The sequence below is a fragment of the Sinocyclocheilus grahami genome, unplaced genomic scaffold (assembly GCF_001515645.1).
Source record: "Sinocyclocheilus grahami isolate Dianchi unplaced genomic scaffold, SAMN03320097.WGS_v1.1 scaffold132.1, whole genome shotgun sequence".
In the NCBI taxonomy this organism is placed as follows: Eukaryota; Metazoa; Chordata; class Actinopteri; order Cypriniformes; family Cyprinidae; genus Sinocyclocheilus; species Sinocyclocheilus grahami.
This window is the reverse complement of record NW_015505311.1, coordinates 229,816-244,528: the sequence shown is the minus strand read 5'-3', so window position 1 is coordinate 244,528 and position 14,713 is coordinate 229,816. Positions and strand designations below refer to the sequence as shown.

The 14,713-nt window shown below is 37.1% G+C and overlaps 1 protein-coding gene across 1 annotated transcript in view; it reads left to right on the top strand.

Annotated features, from left to right (window-relative positions):
- Window positions 1–4,633, top strand: part of LOC107590688 (protein c-ets-1-B) — a 16,034-nt gene extending 11,401 nt beyond the window's left edge. Inside the window, exons 6-7 of the mRNA XM_016279585.1 lie at window positions 1,394–1,515; window positions 2,493–4,633. Coding sequence (XP_016135071.1) covers window positions 1,394–1,515; window positions 2,493–2,708 — 338 coding nt within the window. The 3' untranslated portion in view covers window positions 2,709–4,633. The remainder of the gene's footprint in view (window positions 1–1,393; window positions 1,516–2,492) is intronic.
- The last annotated feature ends 10,080 nt before the right edge of the window (window positions 4,634–14,713 follow it).

Genomic DNA, 14,713 nt, shown 5'->3' with positions numbered 1-14,713 from the left:
TTTTATTTTATTTTATTTTATTTTATTTTATTTTATTTTATTTTATTTTATTTTATTTTATTTTATTTTTTATCCTGATGACCGAAAAATGAAAGTGATTAAAATTATATACTACTGTTTAAATAAATGAAAAATAAAATCATTTAAAATACTTAAAAAGCATACTTTAAATACTCAAATACATATTTAAAATGCATTTTATATTTTATTTTATTGCTGATAATCAGTACGTTAATAAGATTACATTTCTACATACTACTTTGTTTAAATAAATTAATAATAAAATCTTGAATTTAGGCATCACAACAATAAATTATACAGAATTAATTTTTTTTTTTTTTTTCAATTTGATTTGATTGATTTATATCAATTTGGCTTTGAAATGATCTAAATGTAAAACTAGGGGAAATGAGCATGCACAATTAATTATCCAATATGGATAGCCCACTGATAAATGAAAAAATCTTCAGTATTGCCAATTGATAATCAATATGGTACCCATATATTGTGCATCCTTAGAGTAGCAGGACTTCTGCAGGGAATTGAGAGTCTCTCTTCTCTTCGCTCTTGTTTTGCAGCAGGTGTGATATGAAATGACAGTTCATTTTAATGCACACAAACCACAAGATGAAGAAAAAGCTAAGCTTATCTAGACGGGTGCACGAGCTGCTCTGCTGCTGCCTACACGCTGTGAAGCCCTTGCAGGATAGATCTCGCGCTGTAGGTCAACACGACCGCATAAACCCTTCGCGCTAGTCCTTAAATTGCTTCTCACAATCAAATGCATTAAGATGCACGTTTGCAATATTTCAAATCTCTCCTTAAATATGTCACCGTGCAGAAAGGCTAAAGTCTTTAAAGTTGACCCCGGCACGGTTAGGGGCGAATGCGATGTTGGAGCCTGTGAGAAAAGCCTCTCGGATTGCAGATGTCCGCAAAGGGTTTCACGCTCTCACACCCACACAGCCGTTCAGATACACCCGGGCGACATGCAGACATATACATCATGGCCTGCGTGATCAAACACATTTATCCGCCAGATATTTAGCCTTGGGGCAAAATCCAAATGATGTCAATGCTTTGGAATTCACATAAAGAGTCCAAAGCTCAAGTAGGACATGCAGTCTGAGCAGTAGCCAGTCAATACTCCATTGTGTCTCAGCCATCTCTGTTTTCAAGCAGAGTGACATAAAGCTAATGGCATGTGAAACTCAGTTTGGACTGGGATACAGATGCTAACTTAATGCACTAATACAGTAGGAAATCTAGAACTGAAAAATCTAGAATGGAAATAGCATGCTACTTTGATATGTGATTCATGTATGTGGTATTGAGATTTTGTTGTGAACATGCTCAGTGGGACTGTATTAAGTGGTGGTGTTGTGTCTCTGTTCAGGCAGCGGACCCATCCAACTCTGGCAGTTTCTGTTGGAGCTCTTGACAGACAAATCCTGCCAGTCCTTCATCAGCTGGACTGGAGACGGCTGGGAGTTCAAGCTGTCCGACCCTGATGAGGTGAGCGATTATACAGTAAATATGGGGGGGGGGGGCATAAATAAATTAAATAAAAAATTTTATTAAAATGAATAAAAACACACAACAACAACAACAGCAAAACTCTTTATCTGAGATACATTTTATTTATTTATTTAGTTAACTGAAACCATTACAAAGAGTTGCTTAAAATAAAACATTAACTTTAATAAAATAGAAACATAAATAAATAAACTCGTTTTATATATATATGAATTATTAAATATAATTATTAAATAAATTATTAAATAAACTGAGCCAAAGTTTCTCATTTTCACTTAGTTTTCTTTATGTGCTAATATAACTAAAACTGAAATAAAAATGATATAGACATTGTTTTAATTGTATAAAATGACAAAAAACATTTCTAAAAAAAACTTACATTAAAATAAAAACTGAAAATATAAAACATTTATTAAATTTAAAATATTAATAAAAACTGTAATATTTCAATAATACTGTAATAACACTGGCACTATAGTAATAACTGAATATATCTTTGAAAAACATTGACATACTAAAATATCATGGCACAATTTGGAAATCATGTGGTATAACAGATTGACCAATAAGTTTTTTTTACATTTACATTTTATGTGTATTTTTATTTTTTACAATTCATACCATGACGATAACAGACAACAAAGTGTTTTTAATGCCCATATTACCAATATTTATTAAAAAGTTTAAATAAAACAATCATTAGAAAAACGTTGTGTGTATTGTATATGAGTTACATGTATATGTATACTAGTTGGGTAAATGCAAATGTTAAATAATGAGTGTGTAGCTGTATCAGCTGAAAACCAGCGATCGGTCTTTCTCTAGTAGCATCTGATACCATCGCTATACATTGGTACCACAACTGCAAGTAAGACAGCAGCATGCTTGCAGACGCAAATGATCTTATGGACATTGTGTGTGTTCATGATCCCGACCTGTGTCTTTCTGACCTCTAGGTGGCACGCAGATGGGGCAAGAGGAAAAACAAGCCCAAGATGAACTACGAGAAGTTGAGTCGCGGTTTGCGCTACTACTACGACAAAAACATCATCCACAAGACGTCCGGCAAGCGCTACGTCTACCGCTTTGTGTGTGACTTGAAAAGCCTGCTGGGATACACTCCCGAAGAGCTGCACACCATGTTAGACGTCAAGCCCGACACGGATGAGTAAACTTCGGACTTTGGAAATAATAAAATAAAAAAGTCCCTCACAGACCCTGGAAAGAAAACGGGGCGTCCATTTTTGGGTCCAATCACATTCCATCTTAACACTTAGTCGTGGTCCAGTCTTGTTTTGAGCTCACACGGGACAAAAAAAAGAGGAAGCGTCAAAACGTTCACCAAAGTTTAGAATCCGTAGACTTTGCGCGTCTGTATTGTTTATAGCTCTGCGGGAAGCGAAATCTCGAAGTCCAGGTCGACCCAGTAGCACAAACACCGGGAAGGAACAGAGGACAATGAGACGGACATGTCTTGGACTGAACGCTCCAGTTATTAAACACGTTGCCAAAATTAGAGACAAGAGGAATACCGCAGAAATATTAACGATTGGGTTTCTGTCTCCTTGCATACCCAACCACGAGGAAGAGTTCTCAGCCGGACCAAAATAACAAAAAGTGTTTTATTTTTTTTGATAGTTTCTATATGTGTCAGTATTAATTTGTCGTATTGCGATGCTGTCCGGACAGAGATTGCGCCGTTTTGTACGTTTTCATATGAAGGTTTATTGAAGTCAAACTGTGCTTAGATAGTCTCTCCGCTTCTTTCAAGATCACGGCTGGTTACGGCTTGTTCTTACCACAATGTCCATAGCTGAAAACGCCGTTTTTGATCACCAGATCAAAATAGATGTCAGAGTCTCGCCCTTTTCAGTTGAAAGAGATGTACCTCAGTCAAACTGAGAGTGTGAGTGAGAGACGCAAATGAAAGCGGCCGTTGGCTTCTCAACGGTGACACGCTTGTGGTGAAAACGAGGTGCCGTTTTATCACTTCTATTAAGATAAAAGACATCAGACGCTTCTTGTCTCGGTTTGTTTGTACGTGAATGGTTTTTCATAAAGTTTTGCCTTAATATAGCACACCGTCTTTATGAACATGCTGTGTTTTCTCAAGGTTGACTGAAACTGAAATGTCACTCAACCGGGCCTCAAACGGTTTAGACTGAACCGAAAGCCATAAAGCGAGGCCGTTTAACCTTGAGACAGACGTGGCCAAGTTAGCATGGCCATGCATCTGGATTGGCAAAGAACGTGAGATGGATATCGCAGCAGAAACCAAGGATCTGTCGGGCTGCGTTCGAGTTCGAGATGGTTTGCGAAAGTGTTAATGTTAGTGGCTGATGTAAGGTTAAGATAGGCGGAAGACCAGATCATGCTGAGACTTTAGGCAGCTTTAAAGATGATGGCGTGTGCTATGACTGGCCAACAAACGTCACAAGATCCAACATGGGAGTAAGTTTCACAATGGCTCAGATAAATGCAGTATTTTGCATTGAATGAGTAGACTGAATGGAGGTCAGATTCAATTTGTGTGTTCTTCAGCCCAGCATTTCACTGTGTGGGAAGTGTCTCGTACACAAGACCTTGTGGGAAAAGCCAAAGTAAAGAACGTATTGTTTCTAAGAAAACAAACCGTATTGTTTACAGTGGCAGAACGCTACCCATCCTGATTGGTGTAGCTTCGGAATTGTCTATTTTTACAGATAACATTTCATAAAACGGCTAGATTAAATGATAAACTGGGAACACATTCATGAGAGCTCAGAATAGAAGTGTTTAATTCAGAGATGAGCTGGTTTCAGTCGCAATCGTCCTGCCGTGAACAACAACAAAAGTGCTGCATCACCCAGTTTATAGTGTTAAAAAAAACGAAAGCACAACCGAAAGCCAGCGGCATGTTACATGACTTTTATTTTGTATTTTTATTTGACAAGGTCCAAATCATGATGCAGTCTTTGTCCTGATTGTAAAAGTGATGCATTGTGTGTGAAAATGAACTTTTGACAGATACATGCATGTTCATATTGACGAGTGTTGTTTTTATTTCCCCACAATTTTGCCTTATTTTGTATGTTTTGTATTTCTGTATTTGTTTTGTTAAAACGAGAATTTTAATGTATTTAGTTCACAAACATTTTGATATTTTTTTCAATAATTTATATTTTATAAACTTTGAAATATGAGATGCAGACAGCTGGTGCTTTCGTGGGGAAAACAAAAAATAAATAAAAATAAGGTAGCGCAGGACAAAATGTAGCGAGTTTTCTTTTATATGAAACGAAATAGACAGAAAAAAAAGTCAAATTTAAGGAATTTAAAGACCTGTCTGCTTATACAGTTCTGTATAGATAAGGCTGATGCTGGCCCATCATTATGTTCCGCTGGAGAGTTTTATAAACAGTAGCTTATATTATTGTACTTTAAATTGTTATGTTATTAAAATATATGTGGAGAAAATGATTCATGTGTGTCTTCGTTATTTCAAAATGAATCTTTGGCCAATGATGCCGAATCAAAGTAGCACGAAGGAAGACACACCCATAGCAACCCAACGCTCGCGCAAACACAGGTATGAAGTTGCAAACACACACAGTTATCACCTCTCAGCGCTGCAGGCTTTGCGGCAGATTTGTGGTTTTGTTTATTATGAGTCTTGGTTAAATGAGCAGCTCTTTTCTTTCATTGCTAATCATAAATACCACAGCTGCAGTTTTTCATCATCACATCACGGAAAGACAGAGGCTGCTGCCTTTGATTCTCACACTTGAGATTGGCGTGCTGCACCTCTGGCCGTCGTATGCCGGGGCTTTTCACGCGCCACAGGCTCTTCTGAGGAAGGGGACGGGAATATGTTGTGCAGCGACGACCCTAAATAAAGACCCCTGACGTAAGAACTAAAACGGGCACACTGAGTCCATTCATAAGTGTAAGCTCACAGTACAATAAATTACAAATGATAAGGGCCGTCTATTCTTTTTATGATGGCTTGTCCTTTCTGTCAAGATCTAAAGACTCTTTTTTGACTATACAAATATGGGTTTGTACTGCCAAAGCATAAAAAAAACACACATCACACATGCAATCATGTCCAAATGTATGAGGCGACACACTCAGAATAAAAGGTATAAAAGCTGTCACTGGGTCCTTTACTAAAATGTACTTTTAAAGTACTAAAATGTAGCTTTAAGGTATTAATATGTATATTTTAGGCGTACATAAGGTACAAAGATGTACCTTATTTTAGTACTTTTGTACCTTAGAGTCCCGCCCTACTTATAAGCTTTGTACCTTTTTTTTTTTTTCCTGAGAATTTAATTTAAAGCCAAAAATAAACCGGGAGTTTTAGGATTTCAAATAAAGTAAAACAAAGATACTTTGACACAGAATGAAGACCATATTTCTAGGTCACTAATCAAATAAGTGCATTTGTGTACATCATGTGACTGCTTTATACAGATGTTCAGTTGTTCTTGCTTCCTAAAAAGAAAGAGAGACAAACCAAATACTAAGCCATTTTGAAATGCATGTCAACTGTTATATAATTAGCATTGTTCTCATATCTGCGAGTAGGTTATGGATAGTAAATGGATATATGCACATATAAACTATTGGTGTGCCATTTGAGTCGGGTGTTTACACACATTGCAGGTAAGGATGGGCAATGCAATTTCTACATTTACCCCCTTTATGTTCTTAATTTTCAAAGATGTGTGCCTCGAGTTGTCCATTAATTGTTCCTACGCTGATGCATTTGATCTTGCAGGCGATTCACCAGGTACGAGTGATAGATTTCACAATTTAGCTGAAAATACGGGTCTCGCTTCTGTAAAAAGAAAGAGTCAGTGGGTTGTGCAAAATAAGACCACAGGTCAAAAAAAGAGACTTTTCAATGTTATTTTGTGTGCACTAGTTGCATACACTGTTGCTTTTTGGTAGCTAGGTCTGTGTTCTGAGTCGATAAATAGTGTTAGTCAGTCACAGTGGTCTGATATTCTGCCAAGAAGCATTTTTGATTTAGACACATATTGTATTTCAGTATGCTCTGTGTAGATGCCGTTTCTGTCTTTGACATTTGCACATAAAACATTCACGATATTCTGTCCAATTCTATTACATGTTTTGTTTTTTGTTTTTTTGGGGGCAGCACAAAATACTTGGTCTCATATACATATACATATTCTATATTTTATATATGAATATATATATATATATATTTTTTTTTTTTAAATCATGGGGCTCAAAGTAATGTTGGTCTGAGTGAGATCAATGAAAGATAAGCAACATATTACTTGCTAAAGGTAAGACTATAAACACTATACATCTGAACTGGGTCAACATGTTAGATGACAGATATCACCACACTTTCCCCATCTGATTAATCGCAGTACACTGCAACAATTATTTTGGATTACACATGTTCTGAAATTGTATGTTTAAATATGCAAATAAAGGATTATCTAATTATATATGCACTCATGTTCATTTATTCTCAGAACAGAAATCTAAAAACCCAAAGCAAGGCTCAATGTTTTTAACAATGGGATTCAACATATTTAAGTTTCCAACATATTGAAAGATGTTACGGAAGCAAAATAGCCTGAAATTAACCAGTGCATGAAAGATTTCAGCTGTAGTGTCTTGCCTTACATGTTTCAATGTCTGCAAACCCCCCCCCTAATGTCCACTACTGACCACACACATGCACGCAATGTTCAAGGCCTGTGTGTTCAAGACATCATTCAGCAGGTTCACGTTTGCAGGTGGTTCCTCTCTTGCCTTCACCTTTGTCTGCTTTAGATCTGCATGCAACAGTCATCACATGCTTCACGCACACACACACACACACTAGTGCACTTCATCTCATCATTTGTTCCTAAAGAATCTGATCTTGCTTAAAAAGAATGCCTTTGATAGGTACCTTCAATAATTATAAATCGAGTGTGTTCGAGAATCACTATGCAGTTAAAAAATGCTGAAAATGGTTGTCAGGTTACACAAACACGGTGTATCTGTGGGTTTGAAGGCACCTACAGTTGGGGATTTCAAAAGGGTAATTTTCATATCTGACTGAGGTAATTTTCCATTACGGTTGAGTGAAAAAAACGAAAGAAAGGCAGAGAAAGAAAGAAAGAAAGAAAGAAAGAAAAAAAAACTCTTTGCAAGTGCAAAAGTGTCATAAGTGGTGAAGTTAGGTGATGTCCTACGCCTGCAGACTGTTGAAGAATTTCTCTGTCTCTCTCTAGCACACACACACACACACACACACACAGAGCTTCAAGTGTCCTATGCAGGAGATGGAGGAGTGTGTGGAGTCTGAGCATAAATATTTATGCTAAAGTCTATGGCTGGCCTCAGCTGTCTCCTGTATCCTACCATCAGAGTACAAGCAGAGAAATGTCCCAAAAATGCGAAATAAAGGTGAGTGGATTTCTGCAGCATCAGCAGCAAACAGAATTGCACATATAATGACTATTTTTAAAGTTTCAATTCAAAGTAGAGGGCACACATAACTAGAAACATAACTAGAACAGGTGCATGCATGGTCAAAAAGAATCAAAATTAAAGAAATAATAAAAAGCACACCGTTTTCTCTGCAGTTATAAAATTGTAATAATAAAAATCTTCTTCAGCTGCCTTGTTTGGGTTGAAACATAATATATCAAAGGAATAATTCACCCAATCTGTTCATTGGAACCAATTAAAACATTTTTTTACATTACTCGCTCGCCAATGGATGCTCTGCAGTGAATGGGTGCCGTCAGAATGAGAGTCCAAACAGCTGATAAAAATGATCCGCACCACTCCAAGGAACAAATACATAAGCCAAAACAATGCTCAACAAATATGTTGGTGGATTTGGATGTAAGAGACAACAGCAGATGGACTTTTTCACTTGGATTATGGATTATGGACTTGCATTTTGGACAGAACCATGGGTTGGACGTATCTTGATGGATGCGTTTCTTAGAAACACGCAGCTTTTCACTTCACACGATATTAATTGATGGACTGTAGATTACTTGTGGATGATTGTGATGTTTTTATCAGCTGTTTGGACTCTCATTCTGACGGCACCCATTCACTGCAGAGGATCCCTTGGTGAGCAAGTGATGTACTCACAGTGGCTCTAGTAACCATTTCACAATAAGTTTCTCCAGTTCTGATCGTGGCGACTGAATCTGAATCTTTCAGTGCATGTAAACACATCTGATGACTTCTGACTGAACATCTGCATGATTTTTATGTCACTACCGCCTGGTCCCATCAGTGGAGATGTGAGGCTATCTGTGCTCCAAAAGCCAATCTTATTGTGATAAATTAGCTCACAAAATGCACCATGTATCCTCGTGAGGAGCTGGAGAGAGAGATGGCCCTCATGACGCATGTTAAGCTCCTCTCACTGGTTCCATTACGCCAGAGCTTGTGAAATACGAGCCCATTCCTGGTTCCCCAATGTCCCCTTCATAACAGCATTTTCTATTCTGGGCTCATTGTCCTGAACGGTCGAATCTGGTTCGGGTCAATATTACCAGGGATCAGTAACACTGTCTGGGGACTTCATTACAGCCCCATAACCGATCCTATTGAACTATCAGTGTCTGATCTATCTCTATTCTCATGGTTTCAGCGATGACTCGTGATCTGCTTACAAATGATCATCTTTATTTGAACTCATGTACTGTAAGACTTTGGGTAAATGTGCCAAATGCTTTTAAAATAAATTTTTTCATCTAGAAATATTTGTTTACTCAGAATTGTACATGGTGGCTTTAGTTAGTTTGTTTGTTTTAATATCAGATATTGAAATGGAAAATTATTCTAATTATGACATCTCTTAAAAATAAACACATTAATGGGTTGATCTATTAAGTTATCACAATAAACATATTAGCTATTCTGTTCAAATGCAAATAAAAAATCTGTTACAAATATGAAAATGATTTAACTAAGACACTTTGGTAAAAAAAAATAGATCAATTAAAATAAATAAATAAATAAGTAAGTACATAAATAAATAAATAAATAAATAAATAAATAAATAACCTTAGACATTAATGGGTTAATACACTCATTTATGTTCACAATAAATATATTAGTTATACTATTGGGAGTCCCATTGGTATTTATATTTACTGTAAACATCTTTAAATGGGAAATAATAAAGACCTTATGAATGTAATTTCATTAATTGAGGGGGTTACTTTATTTATTTATTTAAACTGATGTGAAAACCCCCCTTACATTTACTTTTTTTTGCTTTTTTTATGTATGTATTTATTACAAATTATTAACAAAGTACAAATTATTATAACTAAGACATCTCTGGTAATAATTAATGGATGGATGGATGAAAGAAACAAACATCTGGGCATTAATGGATTAATCTACTCATTTACTTTCACAATACATATATTAGATATTCGGTTGTCAGGCCAATTTGCATTTCCATTTTAATCAAACGCAAATATTTCTAAATTATTCTATAGTTACTTATTACAAATTATTCCATTTATTTTCTGGTAGAAAAGAACAAAACAAAAACAAAAACCCTCGGACAATATTGGGTTAATCTACTCATTTATGTTCACAGTAAATAAACGATTTTGTACTATTGTGAGACCAATTTGTATTTATATTTAAATATGATTAAAGAGGAAACAACAAAGAGCCTCTAAATGTCATTTCAGTCATTCAGCGTCTCGCAGACACTTTGATTTTCTCTCTCTCGTGTTTCTCAGTCTGAGTGAAGACGTCCTGACCCAGATTTAGCCACAGGTGGGAAGTGTATTATGTGAGTGTAGGGGGGTCAGGGCACGGGTCGCCCAAGCTTTGCCTGCGATTTGCATTTTTATTACACTTGTCGTTGTCCGGGTCTCCTGTCATGTGCTACTGACTCACACAGACCCCTGCCCAGATGAGAGCATCCTCGCTGGCGCGCGCCGTATTCACGAAGGGCCAAAAGCTGGGGACCTGGCATTCGAGACGGTAAATGAAGACGTCTTCAGATGGTAATGTGGACTTTCCATCAGGAATGCTGATTGATTTTTGTTTCAGAAGGCATGACGTTTTATAAACTGCTACACAGGTACAATGAGAAGCGAGAGTGTCTGTTGGGCCAGAGCCAAAAAGTGTAGATGGAGGGTCAGCGGAAGATCTCCATCGCATTCAATACCTGACACTCCAGCGCTAAAAGCTTGGTGCATATCAGTGCTCGTGATGCACTGCATTTATTATGCTCGAATTGTTATAAAAAGGCAAGTGCCGGTCTCTTGGTGTGCCTGCAAAGCCTACATCAATAATGTAATATTTGGTATTTACAAGAAAAATGTGCTTATGCAGTCGTCATCAGTGTTGGGGAAAGTTACTTTTAAAAGTAATGCATTACTATATTGCGTTACTCCATAAAAAAGTAACTAATTACGTTACTTTGTTACTTTTTATGGAAAGTAATGCGTTACTTTACTTTTGCGTTACTTTTTAAATCTGGATAGGGCTTGCTTGTTTATTTTGAAAATAAACAAGTTATATTTTTGGCAAATATAAAAGCCTTTTCACACCAAAAGTGAAATGAATAAGCCTCAGGCTGAAGGGAAAGTACATTTACGTCCGTACAGTAGAATGCAGAAGAAGACATTTCAACACACTTCAGTAATAAAAAAAAGACACACAAATGTTTGTCTAGAGTAATTTGTGTTTATTAGTACGGCTGAACTGGATCATCGAAGCTCAGAAGCAAAGACATTGGTTAATAGAATGGGATTCAATACATAAAGCATATTTGTGTTGTTTAACATTTAACTATTGCAGGTTTGCGTCATATTCTGAGTTGCATTATTTTTATTCATTTTGAGGAATACTGCATCTGTGTTTTTTTTCATATTTATTTTAGAACTACAGTAACATCTTCTGATTTCTCTCAACATGAGGACAGGAGAGCTGTCAGTCAATAAATTGGAAAAAAAAGTAACTTGCGTTACTTATTTGAAAAAGTAACTCAGATATTCTCTTGTAAATTAAAAAGTAATGCGTTACTTTACTAGTTACTTGAAAAAAGTAATCTGATTACGTAACTCGCGTTACTTGTAATGCGTTACCCCCAACACTGCTCGTCATCATGTAGATTTATAAACCGCAGTGTGCGATTCCAGGCACATGTTTGTACAAGTGCGCTGCGTGCATGTGCGTATGTAAGCGCAGCTGGCTGAACGCAAACTCTGCTCTGGATCGAATGTTTTCACTTCTCGTTTACTGGGCTTCGTTTGGGAGTTAGCACGCCTTTCCCAGGACATCTGCTCCCTGCGCCCACGGTCGGCCTCTCGGCCAATCGGGATGCTCCTGACACCCTTCAACTGGGCAGCTGATGTTCTGCGATTGGTTGACGGAGGCAGGGCCCAGAAAGTGAAGACTGAGGCCTGAGAATTTTCCGAAACCTCCCCACCTCCTCTATGGCTTTCTCGGGCCAACATCTGCTTCCAATCATAGTTTCTCCAGAGACCCCCCCCCCACCCCCCAGCCCACTTTTCAAGGGCCCCCGCTCTTGGGATTCTCCTAATGGACTCCGGTCCTGCACTGACTCGAACAGAGATTCTCATCCCTATATGAGGTTTTATAGAAAACGCATCTGGATAAATTAAACACTTGGCCTGGAGTGATTCAAACACTTGCTCCATCCGAGAGGGGAGGAATATGGTACATACTGTGGGAAAAAGCTTTTCGGTGGGAAACTCTATGTAAACGTTTTAGTGGCCTTATGAATGATTCAACAGTATGAAGATTACAATGAAATAAATAACAAAGCCATGTTAAACAGGACATATAAATGAAAATTATTATTGGACCAAGAAAGTGGAACCATTTTTTCCAGTTTTTCGTTTTGAGAAATATAATGTAGTGATCTAGTATCTTGGCTATTTTATTAATAAAAGTCGTGGGGAAGTGTTGACAAGTTTGTTCGATTAAAACAGCCATTAATATAGAACGGTGATCAAACTGACTTTTTTTTAGACTGACTGGTTTTAATGCATACCTGCCAGCCAATCAGAATCCAGTATTCAGACAGACCATGGTATAATTACAAATATTTAATTGAATATTATAAAAATAAATAAATAATACATTTATAATAAATTCAAATATTATATAATTATTACATAATTTAATATTCACAATAAAATCATTAATTTCTATATATTCTCAACAATAATATATTATGATATATTTAAAGGAATAGATGGAACCTAAAATTGTATTACTTATTCTATAATTCTAACAAATTGATTTAAGAAAACAAAGTTTATTTTAATGCCATTAAAATATCTATAATATTACATAAAATATTATCTATACAGTATGTACTCCATTGTCTAATTCTTAGACAGACAGACAGACAGACGGACAGACGGATAGATAGATAGATAGATAGATAGATAGATAGATAGATAGATAGACAGACAGACAGACAGACAGACAGACAGACAGACAGACAGACAGACAGACAGACAGACAGACAGATAGATAGATAGATAGATAGATAGATAGATAGATAGATTATTCTTAGATAAATATTAAAGGGTTAGTAGGTAAGCGGAAATTCTGTCATTAATTTCTCACCCTCGTGTCGTTCCAAACCCGTAAGACCTTCGTTCATCTTCAGAACACAAATTAAGATCTTTTTGATGAATTCCGAGAGCTCTCCGACCCTCCAGAGACAGCAAGGATCCTAACACAATCAAGGTCCAGAAACGTAGCAAGGACATCGGTAAAATAATCCATGTGACATTAGTGGTTCAACCGCAATTTTTTTACGAAGCTTCGAGAATACTTTTTGTGTGCAAAGAAAATTAAAACAATAACTTAATGACTTGCCATTTTAGAGAGTATCACGACGTATGTGTGTGCTTTGATCTGAACGTAAACAGCGCATGCTGTTCTGTGTCAGCCGCACCGCGCGGATATGCTGTTTATGTTGTTTATGCTGTGATCTGAATGAAAACAACGTGTCTGCGTGGTGCGGCTGACACAGAAGAGCATACGTTGTTTATGTTCAGTGGAAACTCTCCAAAATGGCACTAGGGTGACGCGGAGGAGAAGAATTGTTGAATAAAGTTGTAATTGTTTTCTTTGCGCACAAAAAGTATTCTCGTAGTTTCGTAAAATTACGGTTGGACCACTGACCTCACATGGATTATTTTAACGATGTCCTTGCTACGTTTCTGGACCTTGATCATGTTAGGACCGCAGGGTCAGAGAGCTCTCGAAATTCATCAAAAAGATCTTATTCTGTGTTCCGAAGATGAACGAAGGTCTTACGGGTTTGGATCGACACGAGGCAGAATTTTCATTTTTGGGTGAACTATCCCTTTCAAAACAAATAAAAACATTTATGCTATATTCTCTGAAAACAAGTCTTATCTTACACTTAAATTAATTAGTTTTATGTTTTGACAATGCTTAGATATAGTTACTGAAAAAGTCTTTACTGACATAAATACTGAAAATAATTGTAATTGTTTACTTTTTAAAACTAAAAATGCAATTCAGTGCGATGCACTTTACACCCAGCCAGAAAAAAAAGAAAGTGTTTCTTTGTTTCATGACTGACCTTTGTGCAGTCAAAAAATACAAAACCTGCAAGGCCAGAGAGAAGATGGGCCTTCATACGTTAGCTGGATGGAGACGAGTCTTGCTGCCTCACATACACATGTTTGAAGTGGTTTCTGAAGGGTTTGGGGAGGGCTGCTAGACCACCAAACTGCTGCAGTAAGTGTGCTCTCCCACGACATCTAGAGCCACCGAGGCCAGGGTCAGCACTCTCTCTCTCTCTCTCTCGATTGTCTCACTGCCCTTCAATACCCATCAAACACATTTTTCATGTGTGGCCGCTTGTGCAGTTTTTCTCTGCATGACTTTCAACTGTGCTGAGAAAATAAACAGCTGCAAAGGCTAATAATAACAGGTACTTACCGTAAATATTCACAACTAAGATTCGTGAATCACTATGGGCTAAAGCAAACACACAGAGATGGAGCCGCTGCATGGATTCCCATTACCATGTTTTCCAAGAGCTTCTGCGATGATCGGATACTGGCATCTGGAAAAGCAACTCTGTTTTAGGGGTGGAAAAAAAGGGACATCAACATCCCTCAGAAAGATTAACAGCCTAGCTTACTTTCTGTTT